Source organism: Miniopterus natalensis, chromosome X (assembly GCF_054644295.1).
Source record: "Miniopterus natalensis isolate mMinNat1 chromosome X, mMinNat1.hap1, whole genome shotgun sequence".
Classification (NCBI taxonomy): domain Eukaryota; kingdom Metazoa; phylum Chordata; class Mammalia; order Chiroptera; family Miniopteridae; genus Miniopterus; species Miniopterus natalensis.
The window spans coordinates 28,679,777-28,702,073 of record NC_142103.1 but is presented as its reverse complement, the minus strand read 5'-3'; the positions used below and the strand labels follow the sequence as shown (position 1 = coordinate 28,702,073).

Sequence of the window (22,297 nt, the reverse complement as noted above, 5' to 3'; positions counted from 1 at the left end):
GCTTCAGGAATTGCCTCAGTTGGAGAGCCACCTCCCTCAAGGTTATACCCCCTTCCTGGGGTACTTCACATGCAATGACTGATTGACATGGCGACATGGCCTTCTTGCTCCAAGTGGCATAGCTTAATTTCTCCCTCTGTCCAATCCTACTTCCTTCTTTTCCCTTCCACAGGTGGTGATCCCAAGAGCATTACTTAATAAAAGCCCTTCTTGCTGAACTCTGAGTCTGCTGTCCAAGACGCCAACCTACAGCAATTGGTATGAGAAGGAGTTCAGGAAAGCATACATTGTGATGAAAATTTGCAGAACGATCATCACCTGCTGCCCATCTGGCAATGAGGACCCCGTCATTGGTGGTAGGTGGAGTAGATAGGCACCTGGAACAGGTGGAAGAGGAATTGTTACAGCTTTCACTGATGGTGAAGTGAGACGGCACTAGTGGAAGGGAATGCATTAACTGGTGCTATGTAGTAGAATTTTGAGAAATATATGGGAAATATTAAATATAAGGAAGGCCAGAACCCAGCTGGCATGGCTCAGCAGTTGAGCATCGACCTATGATCCAAGAGGTCACAGTTCAATTCCTGGTCAGGACACATGCCAGGGTTTTGGACTCGATCCGCAGCAGGGGGAGTGCAGGAGGCAGCCAATCAATGACTCCCATCATTGATGTTTCTGTCTCTATCTCCCTCTCCCTTCCTCTCTCTGAAATCAATAAAAATATATTTTTTTAAAAAAAGGAAGGCCAGAAAATTGGATGGCTATTGCTAAGCTTGATTGACCTCTAGAAAAATAATTAAAAACTGCAATAAATTAACCAACAATTAAAAAGCTATGTGAGAAAGCCAGAGGGCTTCATTCATAGCATATAAAGAGGCCCTCATCTTTTCCAGGTAGAGGGTAGAAAAATGTGAGGACCAGTCCCAGGACTTATTGGAAGCAAACTTCAAAGAAAGTTAAAATCCCAACCAAGACAAATCTGCTGTGCCAAGATCAGGGCCCTGGTTAGAAAGAAATGGGACCCTGACACATGGGATAAGGACATCTTGATTGATGTCCCTAAAAATCTTGTATTCTCAGATTTCCCTTAATTCCCTGAGCATACAGAAGTGGCCCACTCCTTCCTATGAAAGGCTAGTGCCTCACCTTGCATGAACATGCAGAGCCCTTTCCCTTGTAAGGTAACATGTGTTTCCCTCAGAATCTGTCTCACCTCCCACTCTGGCCACTGGGCGTATATCTAAAGTTGAGTCACAGCATAACCTCAATGGAAATGTGCTGGGCTTGATAAAGAAGGAAAGGGAATACCCCAAGAAGGAGCTGCAGGACCTAGCCAGCATGTACTAGCAGGTGCTAAGGGAGTATGCATGGGACTGAATTATGAGGGCCTTGATCAGGGGAGCTAGAATATAAAATTGAGTAAGGGAGAATTAATTGGTTTGAGAGTTTTCTCCCAAGATACAGGATTTAGCATTCTGGGAAAGACCCTAGGAGATAATGTGAATTCACTTAAATGTGGGAAAAAATGACCAGAGCTGCCATAGCAGATGGTGGGAGAAGGGATTAAAGGCTCAGGGAGGTGGGAATGATAGAATAAATATATTATGAAAAGGCTGGAAAATCCTCCCTCCAGATGACTATATTCTGCAGGAGGACCCAAAGGGCATACCATTTGCTAAAGCTATAAAGAATGCACTGGTGAAAGGGGCACCAGCATCACTAAGAAATTCAGTGGGGGCTAGCTTTTGCAGGCCAAGGCTCAGAGCAGGAGAGGCTGTTACAGGAGGAGGATCACTGAATGAAATAGTGATGGCTCTGAAATAACAGAAGCAGGATGACTGCACTTGACTGTCAGAAGTCAGGTGGATGCAAATACCATGATGCACCACAGAGAGGCCTGACACTCAGAGAGCTGAGCAGATGGTTAATAGAAAAAAGTGACCCTGGTGAATAGATGATTAAGAGGTAATTAATAGAGTGTGGGTGGTAAATATAACACAGCACCCTAGGGAAAATCGGCACTCAACAATCTATACTCAATCTGTACAATCAAAAGAAATAAAAGATAAGCAGTCTGAGAGAAAGTGTCTCAATAAAAAGTCATAATCCCTTGCTCACCCTTCTGGCCCTAAAGTCAATTTTTGATCCAGAGAGCACTGTTTGAAAGAGAGGCTGGGTGCCCAGGAAGATTACTACATGCATAGTAATGATCCCTCCAGTCCTGTTTACTCAGGTAACTGTGTGTTCGGGAAAGAGGAATACCCAAACATCTTGAGGACTGACAGACACTGGTTATGAGTTGATGTTGATACCCAGAGACTTAAAATATCATCCAGTTATAGTAGTAGCAGTTGGGAGACCAGCATTAAATGGGCTCCTGGCCTATGTTGGGTTCACAGTGGCACCACTGGGTCCACAGACCAACCCAGTAGTTATTTTCCTGGTCTCTGGATATATAATGGAGATAGACATTTTGATAGTTGGTACAAGCCCCATATTGGTTCCTTGACTTGTAGAGCTATTTGTAAATGAGAAGGCCAAGTGGACGCTTCTGAAACTGCTCTCCCTTTCTTCAGCCAAGATAGTAAATGAAAACATACAACATCTTGGGGAGGATGACAGAAGTTAGTGCCACCTTTAAAGATCTAAATTGCTGGGATGAGGTCCTCATCATATCTCTATTTCATGCACCAGTTTGGGCCCAGGCAAAATACTATCATAGCCTGGTAGATGACAGTAGACTATTGCAAACTCAATCAGATAGTGACATAAGCGCAGCTGCTATGTCAGATACAATATCTTTGCTAGAGAGGAATGACAAGGTCTTAGGTACCTAGTAATCAGCTACTGATTTGGAAAAGGTGTTTTTAATCTATCCCTATCATAATGAAACATCAGAAAAAGTTCATGTTCACATACAGTGGACAATAGTATACATTTATAGTTTTTTCTCTCTCAAGGCTCTACTAACTCTCCTGTCCTCTGTCATAATATAGTCTGAAGAGACCTGGAGCATCTGAATATAATACTAGTCCACTATGTTGATGATATCATGCTAATTGTACCAAAATGAGTAAGAAGCGGCTAGCACATTAGAGACCTTGGTAAGACACATGCACACGGAGGATGGGAGATAAACCCTACAAAGATCCAGGGACTGACTACATTAAGTCCAGTTTTTAGGGGTTGAATGGTCTGCACATGCCGGGAGATTTCCCCAAAAGTAAAGGACAAATTACTGTGTTTTTCACCTTTCCCACTAAGACGGCTTTATTGGGTTCTCAAAGCATCACATTTCACACCTAGAATTACTATTTCTACCCATACACTGGGTGATGCAAAAAGCTGCCAGCTTCAAGTAGGGCCTAGATCAAGAGAAGGCCCTATAACAGGTCCAAACTGCAGTTTCAAGCAGTCCTGCCACTTGGCCAATACAATAGATATACCCTAAAATATTAGAGTTATTTGTGTTGTCAAAAGATGCCATGTACAGTTTTTGGTAAGCCCCAATGGGAAAGTCATGATTTAGTCCAGAACTTAGGATGTGGAGCAAAGCCATGTTACATGCAGTGGAGAATTATATACCATTTAAAAACAACTCCCACCCGGCCAGGCATGGCTCAGTGGTTGAGTGTTGACCTAGGATCCAGGCGATCGGGGTTCGATTCCCGGTCAGGGCACATGCCCAGGTTGTGGGCTAGACAGCTGATCAATGACTTTCTCATCATTGATGTCTCTCTCTCTCTCCCCCTCTCCTTTCCTCTCTCTGAAATCAATAAAGATATATTTTTAAAAATAAAAATTAAAAAAAATAAAAACAACTGCTGATGTGCTACTGTATTCTGGTAGAGATGGAATGCCTAGCCAGGACATCAAGTGACCATGCAAGTGACCATGCATAAGGAACTGCCCATTGTAAGCTAAGTTCTGTTAGCTCCACCAAGGTATAAGGGTGGACAGGCCCAAGACTAAGATGAAAGTTTTACACATGGGATCAAGCACAAGCAGGACTTGAGGGCACAAGTACCTGCACAATCAGCTAGAACAGATCCTCCATGATATCCATCATTGTAGCACTAGCACTTTTCACTTACCTTACACCAGGGGCCTCATGGGGGATCTCTTTTGACAAGATGATTGAGAAAGAAAATCCTTGAAGCATTGTTCATAGATTGGTGAACTTGGTATGTGGGTATTAGCAAATGTAGCAACTTCAGCCTGGTGAAAGTCATGGTGATCAGAAATGAGGCTCTGGGTAATACCACCAAATAAACCAAGACTGCATAGAGTGAGGATCTATAATTGATAATGGAACAGGGAGATGGTCATTTGCAGCTCTGAGACCAGCTGCAGTGTTTGGTGGCTGTAGTTTGTCCTAAGTTCCCCAGAAATAGAGGCCCACCAGACCCCTGGAAGAGCTGATCCCAGAACTTATATGCAGTGGATCTTGGAGACACAAGGGGTAGAATCTGGTGGATACTGCAATTCCCTGCCCAGAGCTCCCTTTAGCAATAAAGGCCTTCTAATTTCAGTTGTTAGGAATTGTGCCATCAGAGAGCCCTTGGGTCTTAGCTCCCTTCAGGATTACATCAGCTGAGAGTTGTCTTGTTCAAGATCACATCCCATTCTCAGGATGATCCACATCCAGTGACTCATTGGTGCTGTGGGTAAAGGCCTGGTTCTCTTGCCCCTTGAGATAGCTTTGAATTTTCATCCTAGCTTCAGAATTCCCTACAGGGTATGCTTGGGCATTCCATTGATAATGCACTGAAATTTGATTTCTCCCTCTTTTCATTCCTTCCTCTTTTCTCTCTTTCCTCCCATAAGTGTTGATTCCAGGAATACTCCTTAATAAACCTCCTATACTCTAATCTTTGTCACAGAATCCGCTTCCTGAGAAATCCAATATGTGACAATGCTTTACACATGCTACATCTATCTATCTATCATCTATCTATCTATCTATCTATCTATCTATCTATCTATCTATCTATCATCTATCTATCTATCTATCATCTATCTATCTATCATCTATCATCTATCATCTATCATCTATCATCTATCTATCATCTATCTATCTATCTATCTATCTATCTATCTATCTATCTATCTATCATCTATCATCTATCTATCTATCATCTATCTATCTATCTATCATCTATCTATCTATCTATCTATCTATCTATCTATCTATCTATCATCTATCTATCTATCTATCTATCTATCTATCTATCTATCTATCTATCTATCTATCTATCATCTATTTATCTATCATCTATCATCTATCTATCTATCATCTATCTATCTATCTATCTATCTATCTATCTATCTATCTATCTATCTATCTATCTATATCTATCATCTATCTATCATCTATCTATCATCATCTATCTATCATCTATCTATCATCTATCTCTCTATCATCTCTCTATCATCTATCTATCATCATCTATCTATCATCTATCTATCATCTATCATCTATCTATCATCTATCTATCATCTATCTATCTATCTATCTATCTATCTATCTATCTATCTATCTATCATCTATCATCTATCTATCTATCATCATTATCTATCTATCATCTATCTATCTATCTATCTATCTATCTATCTATCTATCTATCTATCATCTATCTATCTATCTATCTATCTATCTATCATCTATCTATCTATCATCTATCTATCTATCTATCTATCTATCTATCTATCTATCTATCTATCTATCTATCTATCTATCATCTATCTATCATCTATCATCTGTCTATCATCTATCTATATCTATCTATCTATCATCTATCTATCATCTATCATCTATCTATCTATCTATCTATCATCTATCTATCTATCTATCTATCTATCTATCTATCTATCTATCATCTATCTATCATCTATCTATCATCTATCATCCACCTATCATCTCTCTAATCTATCATCTATCTATATCTATCATCTATATCATCTATCATTTATCTTAAAAATCAAGAATACTGTGAGTTGTTTAATATTGTGAAATGATCTTTAGCTTCCATATACAACTGTTGCAGCTTTAAAAAAAAAATTATTACCTTTGGGACCACAAATCGGGCACTAAAGGCAAGCAAGAAAATGGACACTACTGAGGAATGATAGTTTGTTAAGCAAAAACCTGTTGTAGTCGCATATGTGGGAAGGAGGCTTTGTCAAGTTAGCTTGTTTTTTTCTGTTCCCTATGTGCTTCCACTGCTCGAATCTTCATTGCAGTCTGAAATAATGTCTGTTTCTATGCCCACAGTGATGCAATATGCAAATCTTCATGGCATTTGGACTCAGTTGCCTTTTATTTAGAGGATGCAGGGAAACAGATGTGGAGATGTATTTTCCTGGCGCTTGAATAGTATTAGTCAAAGTGCAGATGTTTAGGGTTAAGAGATGCATTCTGCCAACAATGAGCACCAGATCCCATGTGACACAGGCACCCATGTGTTCTGTGTGTGTGTGTGTGTGTGTGTGTGTGTGTGTGTGTGTGTGTGTGTTAGAGATATGCAGGATCCTTTAAGCATGGGGTTTAGGAGAACCCTCGTGCCCAGTTTTAAAGGAAGCACTGAAGCTAGGATAGCAGTGGGCAACAGTCCTTGATGTTTTGGAGAGTTAAGTATTCTGATAGCTAGTTCTGGGTCTGACTGTGGCCCCAGATTCTTATTCTACTGTTGTAGCAGACTCATGGCTCAGAGGTTAGTTTAAGGTTTGGGATACAGTGGCCTTGCAGGGTCATGCACATATGAGGAATAATTTAATATCACTTTTTGAAGATGAAAATGCACTCCCTCTTATTGGGCAAAAAAGGCCCATTTCTGGGAAACACATGAACTAATTGGCCCTCAAGGCAGTGTAGTATAGGAGAAAGTGTGCAATCTGGAGTAGTGGATGAAGGAGGAAGGATAAACATTTTTCTTCCCCTGCTATTTTTCAATCATGAAGGAGCAGATTTGGGAGGTGAAGGAAATGAATCTGGTTTGAACTCTGAATTTGAGGTATCTGTGAGATTTCCAAGTGGAGATACTCAGTGTCCATTTGAAAAGTATGTGTCTAGAGCTCAGAAGAAAGGTCTGACTGAAGATATGTATTCTAACTGATAACTGAAACTAGGGAGTGAGTCAAATAGCCCCAGCAAAGGATACAGACTGAAAAACTGAGGACAGAATGTTGAAGCTCAATATGTGTGGAATTTTGGCAGAATTGAAACAGAGGGTACAGACACCCATCAAATATTACAACACATATCTCTGTACTTTCTTTTTTCCCCTTTTTAATTTTTATCCTCCTTTTTTAAAAAATATGTTTTTTATTGATTTCAGAGAGAGGAAGGGAGAGGGAGGGACACACATTCAGTCCATAACTGTCTTCAAGTTTTCTGTACATTCTTTACACAGAATTGGGGTCCTATTCTATGTTAAGTTTCAGAAACTGTTTTGTTTTGTTTTAAACATAGCAAGCTTTATTGAGGTATAATTCACATACCTAAAATTCAATCTTTTAAAGTATACAATTCAGTATTTTAATATCTTCAGAGAGTTGCTCAACCATCACTACTATCTAATTCCATAATATATATTTTCAATTTATCTTTTTTTTTTAACTTTATTATTGTTTAAAATATTACAGATGTCCCTTTTTCTCCTCAATGACCCATTCCACCCCATTCCTTCCCCCTCCCCAGTCCCTCTCCCCACCATTGTCCATGTCCTTGGGTTGTGTATATATGCACATAAATTCTTTGGTTACTCTCTCCCTCTCCACCCACCCGCCCTCCTCAATTTATCTTTAATGTTGAAAGTATTACAGAATGTCTCACTTTCCCCCTATTGATCCCCTCCACCCTGCACCTACCCCCCTCCAGACCTTAACCACACTATTGTCTGTGTCCATGGGTTATGCATATATGTACATAAGTTCTTAGGTTAGTCTCTCCCCTCCCACCCACCCACCCCTGCCTTCCCTCTGAGATTCCTCAAACTGTTCCATGCTTCTATGTCTCTGGATCTATTTTCAGAACCTGGTGTTTAAAAATGTAATTTCTATAGTTATAGAGCACCATAAGGCTTATAACAGCAACAACAAAAATCCAACAGAACTTTGCTTCATCTTTTCCCACCTCAGATTTCTGCTCCTCAAAGACAGTCACTTTCAAAGCTTTTAACTCTTTCTTATGGTACCACCTCCATATATTTTTTAAAATGAAACATTTTTAAAATGTATTTTTATCGATTTCAGAGAGAGAGGAAGTGAGAGGGAGAGAGAGAAACATCAATGATGAGAGAGAGTCATTGGTGGGCTGCCTCCTGCACATCCCCCACTGGGGGTTGAGCCCACAACCTGGGCATGTGCCCTGACTGGGAATTGAACAGCGATCTCCTGGATCATAGGTCGATGCTCAACCACTGAGCCATGTAGGCTGGGCTCACCTCCATATTTTTCAATAAGCTGTTTATACTTTTATTTTTTAATTTTTATACATCATTTATGACTTCCTATAATGGAAGGATTTAATTACCTCCTACACCATATACAACCACTCTTCTCCCACATTCTCCCAATATATTGCTGTTATTATCAGTATATTTACTAAAACAATATTCATTGTTTATATCATGTCAATATAAATATTCATAACTGAGCCATGAGAAGGAGTAGTTAAGAGTATGATTCTGCTACTGTACAGCTTGGTTTTAAATTTTGATTTTGTCACTTAATAGCTGGGTGATCTTGGACAAATATCTTCATTTCTCTGTGCCTCACTTTCCCCATATTTAGAATGGGAATAACAATAATGTCTACTTTATATTGCTGTGATGATTAAAAGATTAAACTCTCATAGTAGTACTTGGCACATAGTAATTGGCATATATTATATATTATTGTTATTCCTTGTATACATTTTTGTTTTCCCTTTAATTCTGTCTGTTTTTGCTTCATGTATTTTGGGGCTTTATTATTAGGTGCATGTATATTTATAATTGTTACATTTCTTGATGGATTGACTTTCATCATTATAAATGGCCTTTCTTTGTCTCTAATAAAAATGCTTGTCTTAAGGGCTTACTTTTTCTGGAATTAGTATTACCATTCCAGGTCCAAAGGGTTACTGCTTGCATGGAATATCTTTTTCTATCCTTTTATTTTAAAGCTATTTGTGTCTTTAAATCTGAATATCTTTTGTAGAAAGCATATGGTTGGGTCATATTTTCTAAGTCCATCCAGCCAATTTCTGCCTTTAAATTGGAGTGTTTAATTCATATATATTTAATGCAACCACTGATAAGACATGATTTATACCTTCTATTTTGCTATTTGTTTTCTATATGTATTTTTGTTCCATTATTGCCTTTTTTTTTTTATGTTAAATAGGTATTTCTTAGTGTACCATTTTCATTCCCTTGTCATTTCTTTCACTAATTTAAAAATGTATTTTCTTAGTGGTTACCCTGGAGATTATAATTAGCAACAAAACTTACCAAAAAAATAAAATAAAAATCAAGTTCCTATGGAGTTTCCTCAAAAAATTAAGAATCGAGCTGCCATTTGACCCAGTGATTCCACTTCTAGGAATATATCCTAAGAAACCCAGAACACCAATCAGAAAAGACTTATGCACTTCTATGTTCATAGCAGTGCAATTTACAATAGCTAAGATCTAGAAACAGCCCAAGTTCCCATCAGTAGATGAGTGGATAAAAAAGCTGTGGCACATTTACACCATGGAATACTATGCAGCTATAAAAAAGAAGGATTTCTTATCCTTTGGGACAGCATGGAGGAAACTGGAGAGTATTATGCTAAGTGAAATTAACCAGTCAGAGAAAGACAAGTACCACATGATCTCACTCATGTGTGGAATGTAATAAACAAAATAAACTGATGAACCAAATAGTTCCAGAGACATAGAAGCATGGAACAGACTGAGGGAATCTCAGAAGGAAGGTGGGAATGGGGGAGTGGGGAGGGAGAGATTAATCAAAGAACTTATATGTTTATAAGCATAACTCATGGACATAGACATTGGTATGGGGAAGGCCCTGGGGTGGGATGGATGTAGGGTGGGGGGGATCAATGGGGGAAAAAAGGGGACGCCTGTAATACTTTCAACAATAAAGATAAAAAAATAAATAAATAAAAGGAACCAACCTAAAAAAAAATCAAGTTCCAGTTAATACCAGCTTAATTTCAAATCTTGTTCCTAATAACTCTATTTCCTTCCCGTTCCTTTACATTATTATCACACAAATCACTTCTTTATACATTGCATGTACATCAACATAGACTTATTTTTTTTTATTGTTGACAGTATTACAGATATCCCTCATTATCCCCCTTTCCCCCTCAACATAGATGTATTCATATTGCTTTATGAAGTCTTTTAAATCAGAAAAAATAGTTATGACAAAATGCATTCATACTTTTTTTATGCTTACCTATGTAGCTGTATAAATCTTAATTTTTTGTTAGAGCTAGACATTTTAGATAATATATAATAGCAACCTTGGATAGTAATTCTCCTACTAATCATTGTTGTTATTTTCTTTTAATTTTTGATTTGTTGACTTGGTGGGGCTAATTCTCTGAAGCCTATTTTCCCCCATAGAGTACACCCCTGGTGTTCCAGCTCAGATCTTTTCCCCTTGTTTTTATCTTTTAGCCTGGTTACCTAGGTTTTGCCCCTGGGTTAGCATGAAACATTTATTGTCCAAAGGTTATGCTTAAGCCCCCTTAGCCAATTACATATTTACCCTTTACTATTGGATATGTATGTAGCTTGGAGGCTGCTCTCACATTTCAGTGAGTTTACATATTTTCCTCCTCTCCCATTCAGCCAGGGACTAGTAGCTTGGAGGTTCCTTTTCTGGTTGCTCTTGAAAGGGCATAGCCTTGGGCATTTACACATACTTACAGACTGGCAAGGGTGACTGATTTTATTTTTAATCTTGGCTTTCCAGGATTCACCCCTGGGGCAGAGTAGCTTATGATTCAGTCAGTGCTTGGTCAGAGGTTGTGTTTATGCTCCTTGTGCCAGTGAGGCTTTTACCCTGTGCTTATGGGTCTTTGTGGCTTGGGGAATCCCTTGAAGCCTATTACATGCCTCTCTCTGATACTCTTAAGTGGATGCATCATAGCATATGCACACAGCTTTCTTTTTTTTCTTGACCTTCACAATTGCTTATGATCCCAAGAGGGCTCCTATTGGTCATCCCTTTTTCTGGTTATCTCTAATAAACTTGTGACTGTTCTGACATTTTTCTTGTACAAGAGCTACCAGCCTCCTTTTAATTATTCTCCATCAAAATCGCCATTGTTTTCAATAATGCCTGTAGACATGGGTTTTCTTCTACTTTTTCCAAAGTAAGTCAGTCCTCTCAGGCAAAGCTGTAGAGTTTTTCATCCTTGTGCCCTGCCTTTTTCCTCATTGAAAGAGCCCATGAACCACTGCAGCATAGCCAAAGACAGGGGCCTGCTTTTACCTGAGTGACACTCCTGCTCTGTGCGATGAGATGGTGCTTGGAAGGGGTGGTGGCTCCTGAACTTCTTGACTTGCCCCTTCTGGGATAGGAAAAATATTTGAGACAATAATTGTCAAAAATTTCCCAGATTTGTTGAAAGTCAAATTTACAGATTCGAGAAGCTCAATAAATCTCAAGCAGGATAAACTCAAAGAAATCCATGCCTAAGCACACCTTATCAAACTGCTGAAACCAAAAGTAAAGAAAAAACCTTGAAAGTAGTTTGAGGAAAACAACATGTTACCTATAAAGTGAATGATAAATTGAAAGACCATGGTTTTTTTAAAAAAAAAAATCAGAAACAATGAAGGCCAGAAGGCAGTGGAACAACATCTTTAAAGTGTTGAAAGAAAAGAATTGCCAACCCATAACTCCATGTCTAGCAAAACATCATCCTTCAGGAATGAAGATGAATTAAAAATGTTCTCAGATGAAAGAAAATAAAGAGAATTTGTTGCTAGCAGACATACTCTGCAAGAAATGATAAGGAAGCTCTTCAGGCTAAAAGGAAATGATACCAGAAGGAAATCTGGAGTTCAGGAGTGAAGAAGCAATAGAAATGGTAAATATCTGAGTAAATATAAAAGACTTTCTTTTTTGTTCCTTAAAACACACACACACACACATGCACAAACATTGTATTAGTTTCCTATTGCCACTGTAACAAATGTTCACAAATTTAATGGTTTAAAACAAGCCAAATTTATTATTTTACAGTTTTGGAAGTCAGAAGTCTAAAATGGGTTGATGAAGCTGTATTCCCTCTGGATGTTCTAGTGGGGAATCCATGACCTTACCTTTTCCAGCTTCTAGAGGCTGCCTGCATTCCTTGGCCTATTACCTCACATCACTCTAACCTCTGATTCTATTGTCACATCTTCTATAACATTTCTGCCTCTCGATTTCCCTTATAAGGACCCTGTGATTACATTGGGCCCATCCAGCCAATCCAGGATAATCTTCCTACCTCAATATCCTTAACTTAATAACACCTGCAAAGTTCCTTTTGCCATATAATATAACATAATCTCAGGTTCCAATACATAGGCGTCTTTGAAGGGTCATTATTCTTACTACCACAACAATCATTAAGGAGCAATAGTTTTTGTATAATTTAAAGTTTTCTAGAGCACAGGAAAAGGTGGAAATATTCCCAATTAATTCTATAAGGCTTCACAAGTCTTATACCAAAACATAAAAGAATAGAACTAAAAAAAGTAAACCAGAGGTATTTAACTTATAAGTATATATCATATAATAACATTTTTTGTAGTTGTTGTAATGAGAACATTTAAGATCTATTCTCTTAGCAACTTTCAATTATACAGTACAATACTGTTAACTATAGCCACCATGCTGTACATTAGATCCCCAGAACTACTTATTCATTTTATAACTGGAAGTTTTTACCTTTCAACCAATCTCTCTTCTCTGTCTCTTTCTGTCTTTGTCTCTGTCTCTCTGTCTCTGTTCATGTGTATATGTATATATAACATTTTTTAATCCATTCATCGCTTGAGGACACTTAGGTAATACTTCAGTGAGCATGGAGGTGCAGATATCTCTTTGAAATAGTGATTTCTTTTCCCTCAGAAATGTGCCCAGAAGTGAGACTGCTGTATCATATGGTAGTTCTATTTTTAATTTATTTTTAGGAACCTCTGTTCTGTTTTCCATAGTGACTGTACCAGTTTACAATCCCACCATGAGTGAACAAGGGTTTTCTTTTCTCCACTTTGACCCAGCAATCTCACTTCTAGGAGTTTATCCTAAGGAAATAATGCCACAATTGCCAAAATTTATCTGTACAAAGGTCTCCACTGTAGTATTTTTATAATAAGCAAAGATTAAGAAGAAGCTAAATATCAATCAGCAATAGCTTGGTTAAATTTTTGATAAATCCACACTACAAACTAGCACTGTATCTGAGAGGACGATGTACATAGTACATTAGGTGAAAAAAATAGTTTGCAGAATGGTATGCATAATATGATCCCAAATGATATATGTGTACATGTAATGTATCTACATATGTATTTTTTGTTAGTATATATAAAACAACAACAACACCTGGAAAAAGTCCATTGAAAAATTAGTAGTGGTTTTCACAGGACTTATCCTAGGATTGAGGTAGATGGGCTGTCATGGTAATTATCAGAAGGGTGGAGAATTTGAGATATTTTTATTTTATCTCCCTTCTTTTCCTGGTTAACACCTGCTTTCCTTCATCTGAGCTCAAAATTTCACTCCCCTTTCCCCTTCAAGGAAGCCTTCCCTGATACCCAAACTCTACCACTTCTTTTACTATATTAGTAGTGTTTCTTTCCTTCATAATATTTTTTGTTTTTTTATGTATGTGTGATTATTTCATTAAGGTCTTGTTTCCACTATGAGAGCAGAGTCAGTATCTGTTTTTTTTCATCAACATATTCACAATAAGCATAATACTTATGGCCACTCTTCCTCTTCACCTCCCTCTCCTAATATTATGATGTGGACAATTGAATTTTGCTCAGTATTATGTAAAGGGTTATAAAAGTGCAGCTTTTAGACATCCCTGTCAATCACACAAACACAGATGAACACATCAGAAACAAACAGCAAATGTCACACTAACTGGTGAAATATTCAGGGAGATTCCCATTTACTTCATCATTTGGAGATGAATATGTATACATACCTAGGTAAACCAAAGTTATCAACTGAAAAACTATTCTAAAAATTAAGAAAGGTCACTAAAAATAAACGTATCATAAATATCTTTCCTGAGACAAGCAATAACCTGGTAGAAAATATAATCATAAATGAAATGTCAACCCCCAAAGCAACAAAACATTAACTTACTTAAGAATAAGCTTAACAAATAATAAGTATGTCTTGCTTAAGAAATATAAAATTTATTGAAGATCATAATGTTTACATGGATCGAAAGACTCAATTTTTAAAGATGTCAGTTCTCAAGTTAAATTGCATATTCATTGCACTTTATGTTACTAAATGTCAACAATTTTGTTCTGCCAATTGTTGTTCAACTTGAAACTTGACACACTTCCACATTCTACTTTACACATTTCTGCATTGTTCACACAGTTTAAAAAAAAAAAAAAAAGTATGTGTGTGGAGGGAGGGGTTTGGGAAAGGAGGGAGAGATTGATTTGAGAGATTTCTATTGAGGGAACATATCTTTTTTCTCCCCCAGTAAAGAAGTTCTTAATTATTTTTTAAGTCACAGATATCTGTGAGAATCTGATGAGACCTATACCTATGACCCTTCTTCCCACTAAAATGAACATATGTACTTGCATAATTTTGATAAAATTATCACAGAAGTGGCCAGTTGAGAATGCTTACTCTAGGTTTATCAGTATGGTGAGGAAGAGAGTTCATTGGGTCCAGGCAAACATTTAGCTCAGGGGGTACCAACTGGCATGGACTATAGGCCATGACCCTGCATCAAGGCTAGGTTCTCCCTGAGGACCCTGCAGTGAGGAGGCCAAAGGTGAGAGGCCCAGCAGGCTGCACCTCTCAGGACAGGTGGCAGGAGCAGTGTTAGGAGCAATGTTAACTCAGGCACTGTGAATGAGGGCAGAGCAGGCAAAGTTGGGTGCTTCCCCCAGCAATGACTTGTCCAGGTTTCATGGAAACCCACAGCTGTAAGGGTAGGCATGACCAACAATCCCTTCTATGTATCCTTCAGTTACCTCTGTGGGAATTTAAGGGTGAGAGAGAGGGAAGAAGGCAAAGGCATTTACTCAGGTCAGGTTGGTCACCTGAGTAAAGGTGGCATTTACCTCCTTAGTCACCTGTCCATGTATATCTTTAGACTGAGCAACAAAGTCAGATGCCTGCTGCAGGGGATGAGAGGCTCTGGAATATGGGAGGGGATCAGGGAACAGCATGTTTGTCTCTCACCTCTTGACAAGACAAGGAGGAAGGGGCCATTTCTGCATCCCTCACACCCTCACCTGACTCCACCTTAGTAGACTTGAATCTAATGCAGGGGCAGGTGTTCAGAACAGCCATCAGATCACAAGAGGTTCACCCAGCACTCAACCAAGACTTTGGGACATTAAATACATGTCTTTTTAAAATCAGACAAGACAGGATTGTGCTACTTTTGTTTTATCAATTTGCAAGTTGATCCAAAGTAGAAAAAGTAATAGATTATTTGCATAAAATGGCCAAAATTAGAGGACTAGTCCCCTCTTTGTGAACTAATTAATAAATCATGTGAAAATTCCAGTTATAGATTTTAAAACAGGTTAGTGTATTTTGAAAGTTCCTGTTTGGCTATAATTGACAGAAAGTTTCCTTGTGTTATAAATACTAAATATAATGAAATTAATGAGACCTTTGGGTTTTTCTCTCCCACTTCAGTTCTTCTCCACTCAAATGAAAATAGCATCATTTTATTTTTCAATATAAAAGTAATGCATTACTGATTTTTTTAAAAAATTAGCAGAAAAGTTTAAGGAAGTAAGACATTCCCACTACCTATATCCTTTTCTGAGATCTTTTCCCCATTTTGTATAGGGGTGCAGGAGAAATGTTTGACCCTCATGGCTGGGGTGGGTGAAGGGAGAGATGGCTGGACAGGGATAAGGGAAAAATTATTCCTCAAAGAGGAAGAAAAGATCCATGAACATGAGAGCAGATGCAGTATCTCCCTGTAAAGTAAAGAAAGGCAAATTCCAACCACAAGGAGAAGCTATCCGCGGTTTCTGGGATTGGCAGAGGAAAATGAGTGGCAGGACCTGATGTGGCCAGGGAAGGAAAGGGGTGGGACAGCTCCAGCCCCACTGCCGGTGGGAGTGGTAATTGGGGTCTTGAGCTCACGGGTGACGTGGCTCTCACGTGAGCAGAAGCCGACGTGTGCAGACGTCCTTCTAATCTTGGTCTTCATTTGGTCGGTTGCCATCTGCCTATTCTCCCAACGGCGGGCGGGCCTGTGGCTAGGGAAGGAGGAGGAGGTAACTGACTAGATCCCAGCAGGTCTATGTGTATGGGCGCTGCCTCGGGGATCCCTGCGGTGCGGGTTGGGGATGGTGGAGTCCGAAAAAGGACAGGCGTGCTTTCTCCACACCCTTGCACTTTGCCCTGCCCTTCCAAGAACAAAAATGGTCGGTGTTGGGGGCTGTATTACAGTGGAGATCCCAGCGCAGGAGGGGAGAAACCTTTGACATCCAGGTCCTTGAATCGGGAAAGGCAGTTTATTAGGATTTTTGGCCCAGGCCATCTACCAATCCAGGATCTTGGAGCTGTGCGTCTGTCTTACCCCCTGTCGTTCGCGTGTCTTTCAGTAGGGCGCTGTATCACTCGGAGCAAAGGAACAAAGAATCTGCCGGGAATCCCTGCATGTCAGTGTAAACCGGTGTTTGCCCCGCTGCGCACTAGAAGGGTGGGGACGGCTGAGGTCCTTGCCTTATCTTGGGCCCATTAATGACTCTCCAGCTATCTCTCTGCTATTATATATGTAGGGAAAACGACGTGACAGAGCTTATCGAAAAAACAGTTGTCTTTGGGGGGGGGGGGAATGCGTCGGGTAGGGGAATGGTCTTTTCGCCCGTTTTCCACACTTCCCCCCTCCTACCCCGCCTCTCTTCTTTCCAGTTGTTTCAAAGGGGTGTGGTTTTTGCTGGGAAAATGGCCGTCCGCTGGGGGTGGAAGGGTGGGCTGGGGCAGGGCGTTGGAGTACGTCGTGCTGGAAGAGGGCCGATGTCCGGGGGTTCCTGAGAAGCGGAGGCAGGATGAGAAAATAAAAGGTAAAATCCGTTTGACTACCAGGACCTTGAATTCGAAAAAGCTGGTATTGGGACTCTCTGAAGTGCTGTTCTGTCTCCGCCGAGTTGCCAGCCTGTGTCTGTGGATTTTGCTCCTGAAGGCCAATCCGACTCAACAGCAAGAAGAGGAACATTGTCCAGAAACAAGTAGGTCGGAGTGAGAGTGCTGGCAGTGTTTGGGGACCCTTCAGGTGGAGAGTGGTAGAGACTGCAAACTCGAGTGGCCCTCCTCTGAATCCCCGTCCTTCGCTCATCTCTACAGCATTTCAGAGCTTGCAAAAGAAAGTTCTCTGCTGGTACAAGACAGGGAAAGAAGTGACTGGAAGGGGGAGGGTATCACTAGAGTCCTGGGGTGGGAGTAGGGAAAATCTTGCTCCAAATTACTCTTTGGGGTACAGTCCTTGGTGTTAGTTTGCCCTTCATGCACTCAGTCCCAGAGTTGTCAGTCCTTTAGGTTTGGTGGAGGCAGAAACCAAGTTGAGAATGAAGGAAATTCTTTTGGAGCAGTAGCAGTTGGTGTAATGGGTTGCCTAGGAGTGTCTTAGTGCCTCTGAGATGGTGGGGGTGGTGAAGGCAAGGGTGAAATTCCAGACCTTCGTTCATTTTATCCCTGTCTGACTTATACACACTCTCGATCTACCACCATCGATTTTGTTAAGGAAGGGAGTGTGGCATCATCTTTAGAGGAAGTGATTTTCAGAGGTGGGGGTGGGGTGGAGGATTGGAGAAGATCCAAGGAGGTGGAGGAGGGTGGTAATGAACTTCAAAGGCCAAGCACTGTGAGGAGTATGACGTAGGTGGAAATACTCGTCTACGTAGAGGAGGGCCAGAGATTCCAGAGAGAGACATATGTCCAGTCCTGGGTGAGGTCATCTGCACCCTAAGCTCTCAGCAGTCCTCTCCCCACCCCTTATGTATGCAGGTTTGCAGAATACAGTGCACCTCCAGGCCAGAAAGAATAGGAAGAAACTGTCTGGACCTGTGTACGTGTATGTGGGGGTGCCACTGCCCCCAGGACATCTGGAGAGGCAAAGGAGGTACAGAACTGATTAGATACCTTAAATTGAATGAACTGGGGTGAGGTGGTTGAACATGAGGCTGGAGAATCTGGAGGTGGGGAAAATTTTCAAAATTAACTTCCCTATGTAGGAAAAGGATCAGTGGTCTAGCCCTGAGTCCCTGCCATGTCCCTGTCCCTTTGTCTGCCCTTAGTTTAGTCTGTCTGGATGCGAAGGTACAAAAGGAGGAGACTGAAGCCTCAAGTCTTTCCTTCTTTCTTAGGTGCTGCGGTATCTGCAGCTTCTGAAGAGCCTGCCAACTATAGATAAAGACTCCCCCGGACTTCAGATAACTCTAAGTGACAGCAAGCCTGCTCTGCCCAGGTTAAGAATTTGGCTCAGACATTCTCCCCAGTATGGGTCGAACTCGGGAAGCTGGCTGTGTGGCTGCTGGCGTGGTTATCGGGGCTGGCGCTTGCTACTGCGTCTACAGACTGACCTGGGGAAGAGATGATGTCGAGAAAATCTGGGATTACGATGATGACGATGAAGATGAGGAATCTAGTGATCTTACAGAGATAGGGGTAGAGACTGGGAAAGGAGCTAATACTGGGGTTGGGGCCAGAGCTAGACTTCAGGGTGACTCAAAGGCCAAGGCTGAGGTGGGCATGGAACTCAAGCGTGGTCCAGATGTAAAGGTGGAAGCCCACTCAGGGGCCCAGAGAGGAGGTGGCCTAGAAGCCAAGGCCAAGGCCCTTTTCAGCACGCTGAAGGAACAGGCAAGTGCAAAGGCGGGCAAAGGGCCCAGGTTGGGTACCATCTCTGGGACAAGGACCCTTGCATCGAGTTTACCCTGCCCAGGAGGCAGGGGTGGAGGCTGCCACCCCACTAGGAGTGGGGCTAGGGCTGGGAACAGGGCAAGCGGAAAGTCCAAGGGAAGGGCCCGAGCTAAGAGCACCAGGACTCCAGCTACAACATGGCCTGTTCGCAGGGGCAAGTTCAACTTTCCCTATAAAATTGATGATATTCTAGGTGCTACAGACCTTCAAAAGGTCCTTAACATCCTGGAAAGAACAAACGATCCCTTTATTCAAGAAGTAGCCTTGGTCACTCTTGGTAACAATGCAGCATATTCATTTAACCAAAATGCCATTCGTGAATTAGGTGGTCTCCCAATTATTGCAAAACTGATAAAAACAAAAGATCCCATTATTAGAGAAAAGGCTTACAATGCCCTTAATAACTTGAGTGTGAATGCTGAAAATCAGGGCAAGATTAAGACATATATCAGTCAAGTGTGTGATGATACCATGATTTGTCGCTTGGACTCAGCTGTGCAAATGGCTGGACTAAGACTGTTAACCAACATGACTGTGACTAATCATTACCAACATTTGCTTTCCTATTCTTTTCCAGACTTTTTTGCTTTGTTATTCTTGGGAAATTACTTCACCAAGATTCAGATTATGAAACTACTTATAAACTTTACTGAAAATCCAGCCATGACAAGAGAGCTGGTCAGTTGTAAAGTACCATCAGAGTTGATTTCCCTATTTAATAAAGAATGGGACAGAGAGATTCTTCTTAATATTCTAACCTTATTTGAGAATATAAATGACAACATAAAAAACGAAGGGCTTGCATCATCCAGGAAAGAGTTCAGCAGAAGTTCACTTTTTTTCTTATTCAAAGAATCTGGGGTGTGTGTTAAAAAAATCAAAGCATTAGCAAATCACAATGATCTGGTGGTGAAAGTAAAAGTTCTCAAAGTATTGACCAAACTTTAATCGGGGGTCTGTCCCAAACAATATAGAGATAAAATTTTTTTTAGTTTGCACTTGGGAACAATACATTTTGTAAATTCTTTGTTTTTCACTGTGCTTATATGGCAAAGAGATACTTTCAGCTGCTATTTTGGAATAATGAATACATACATCAACAGTGATGCTTTTTGTGATGGCTGGTTTTAGGCTGGACCATTTTAAGAATGCCAAATGAATACCAGAACTTGTACAAAGAAAGCATTTAATTGATTCCATCTTGCTACTTAGATTGTGAGATATTTTTACTCTTTACCTAAACTGCCAGCAAACTAATCATAAAAAACCTACACTTTTGTATTGGTTTACATTTGTTAATCTTAGACTTGTGTTTTATCAATAAAGTTGTGTGTTTTAACCAGCATAAAAAGAAATTTATCATGTTCTTGAGTTTCTGATCTGTTTGGGAGAGTAAGATGTATCAAAACAGATTTTAACAAAACCAGGAGCCATTGATCATGGCTAGCTCCTTCCTATTAGTTCTTAGAGGTGGCAGAAACTTCTGCAGGCAACACTGCTCAGAGTTAGTTTTACAGAAGAGGAGACACTTAAGCTGAGCTTGAAGGATAGGATAAAAGCAAGGCAGAAGGGCATTGGAGGAGAGAAGAGTGGTGGGAAGAAAGGCATGGAGGTGAGAATCCTGCTCCAGAGAGGAGGCTGGCCTGCCTGAGTGCAAAGTGTGGAAAAGGGAGTGACGAGAAATATAGTTCAGCAGTTGGGGTGAGTCCCATTCATGGAGGGTCCATGATTGCTACACTGAGGTGTCTGTATATTACTCCATCCAACTGGGAGACACCAAAGCCCTTTATGACCACGAAAATGACAGGATGAAATGAAAACAATGTGGCTGATTTGCGTGCAGGGTGGGTCTGAGTTGGGGAGGGGACAGGAGTGGCCACTGAAGATTGGAACACCAGTTAGGAAGTTACCACCACAGTCCAATACAAGATGATAAAGGTGTGAAATGTTACTGCTGGTCATGGGAATGATAAGGGGAAGAAAGAAGTTAGAAACCCTTTGAACAAAGAAATGCTGGGACCTATTCTGCGGGTCAATAGGGAGAGACAGTTTTATTTTAGGGTACTTGATAGGAAAACGTCCTCTTTCTTGACCAACTCTGTTATCTGTATAAGTGAATACACTAGTTACTACCTTTTTTCTTTTTTTTTTTTTTTTGGAGAGGGGAGGGGAGGGAGGGGGAGGGAGACACATCAATTGGCTGCCTCCCCCATGCTCCTGGACTAAGTGCAGGGATCAAACCTGAAACCCAGGTACGTGCCCTTGACCCTAGGAATCGAACCTGAGACCCTTAGGTGCACAGGTCAGTGCTCTAACCACTGAGTCACACTGGCTAGGGCTAGTCACTATTTTGAAATAAGAAAATATAATAGCAGAAAGAATAATTTTTAGTGCTTCTATCAGATTTCTTTTGTAAGGTTGGTTGAGGCAGGGCCTTATGGAACCATCCAGAGAGTGTTGGCATTCATATTGAAGAAGATCCACCTCTCCCCCAACCCAAAGAGTGGTAAGGGTGTGGGGGGAGGGGCACTCTCAAAGTGTGCTGATGGGAGCATACACTGGTACAAGGTTGATTTGGACACATGTTTCAGAAGCCCTCAAGAAGTACATGCTCTTTGACCAAGTAATTCCACTGGTAGAAATTTATCCTTAGAATTACATCTTTGCTCTCAAAGGGAAAAGATGCAATATGTCTTTTGGGACACAAATACTAATAAGCAGTATCAACAAAAATGAAGAAATGCAATGCTTTCTCTACTTGCTCACAGTCCCACTGACTTCAGCAAATACCTTGGCAAAACTTTCCAGAAGTGCAGAAAAACGCATTTGGAGAATCTCACTTCTGGTAGATCAGGTACACCAGCAGCCCCACAAAAATTAAGAAATGTTCCAAAACCTCCCCTATGATGGCACTGCAGCAGATGCTGTTGTGGGCCTTGCCTGGCCCCTCTGCGGGCCTCCTAAGGCATGGCTGCTCAGGAGGCCTGACAGCCCCCTTCTGGAATCACCAGGTGGGTTCCATTTCTTTACACAATTCTCTGATTCACAAGCTTGGAATAAAGTATTATATCTAATACTATTATAAGAAAAGAAATTTATCCTTAGGAAATAAACAAATAATTGGCTTGTGAGAAGTGTGAAGTATG

General features: G+C 40.6%; 1 protein-coding gene across 7 annotated transcripts in view; it reads left to right on the top strand.

Moving 5' to 3' along the window:
* ARMCX1 (armadillo repeat containing X-linked 1) overlaps positions 1–20,632 on the top strand; it is a 31,129-nt gene extending 10,497 nt beyond the window's left edge. For 2 of the 7 annotated variants that reach the window (XM_087813428.1, XM_087813427.1), the window contains 4 exons: positions 173–356; positions 17,319–17,461; positions 18,237–18,351; positions 18,596–20,632. In XM_087813428.1, the coding sequence (XP_087669554.1) occupies positions 18,729–20,099 (1,371 nt within the window). In that variant the 5' untranslated portion in view covers positions 173–356; positions 17,319–17,461; positions 18,237–18,351; positions 18,596–18,728 and the 3' untranslated portion in view covers positions 20,100–20,632. Of the gene's footprint in view, positions 1–172; positions 357–16,402; positions 16,505–16,665; positions 16,892–16,913; positions 16,933–17,213; positions 17,462–18,236; positions 18,352–18,595 lie in introns of those variants that run through there. The other 5 variants (XM_016195711.2, XM_016195712.2, XM_016195713.2 and 2 more) reach the window with 5 other exon arrangements.
* The last annotated feature ends 1,665 nt before the right edge of the window (positions 20,633–22,297 follow it).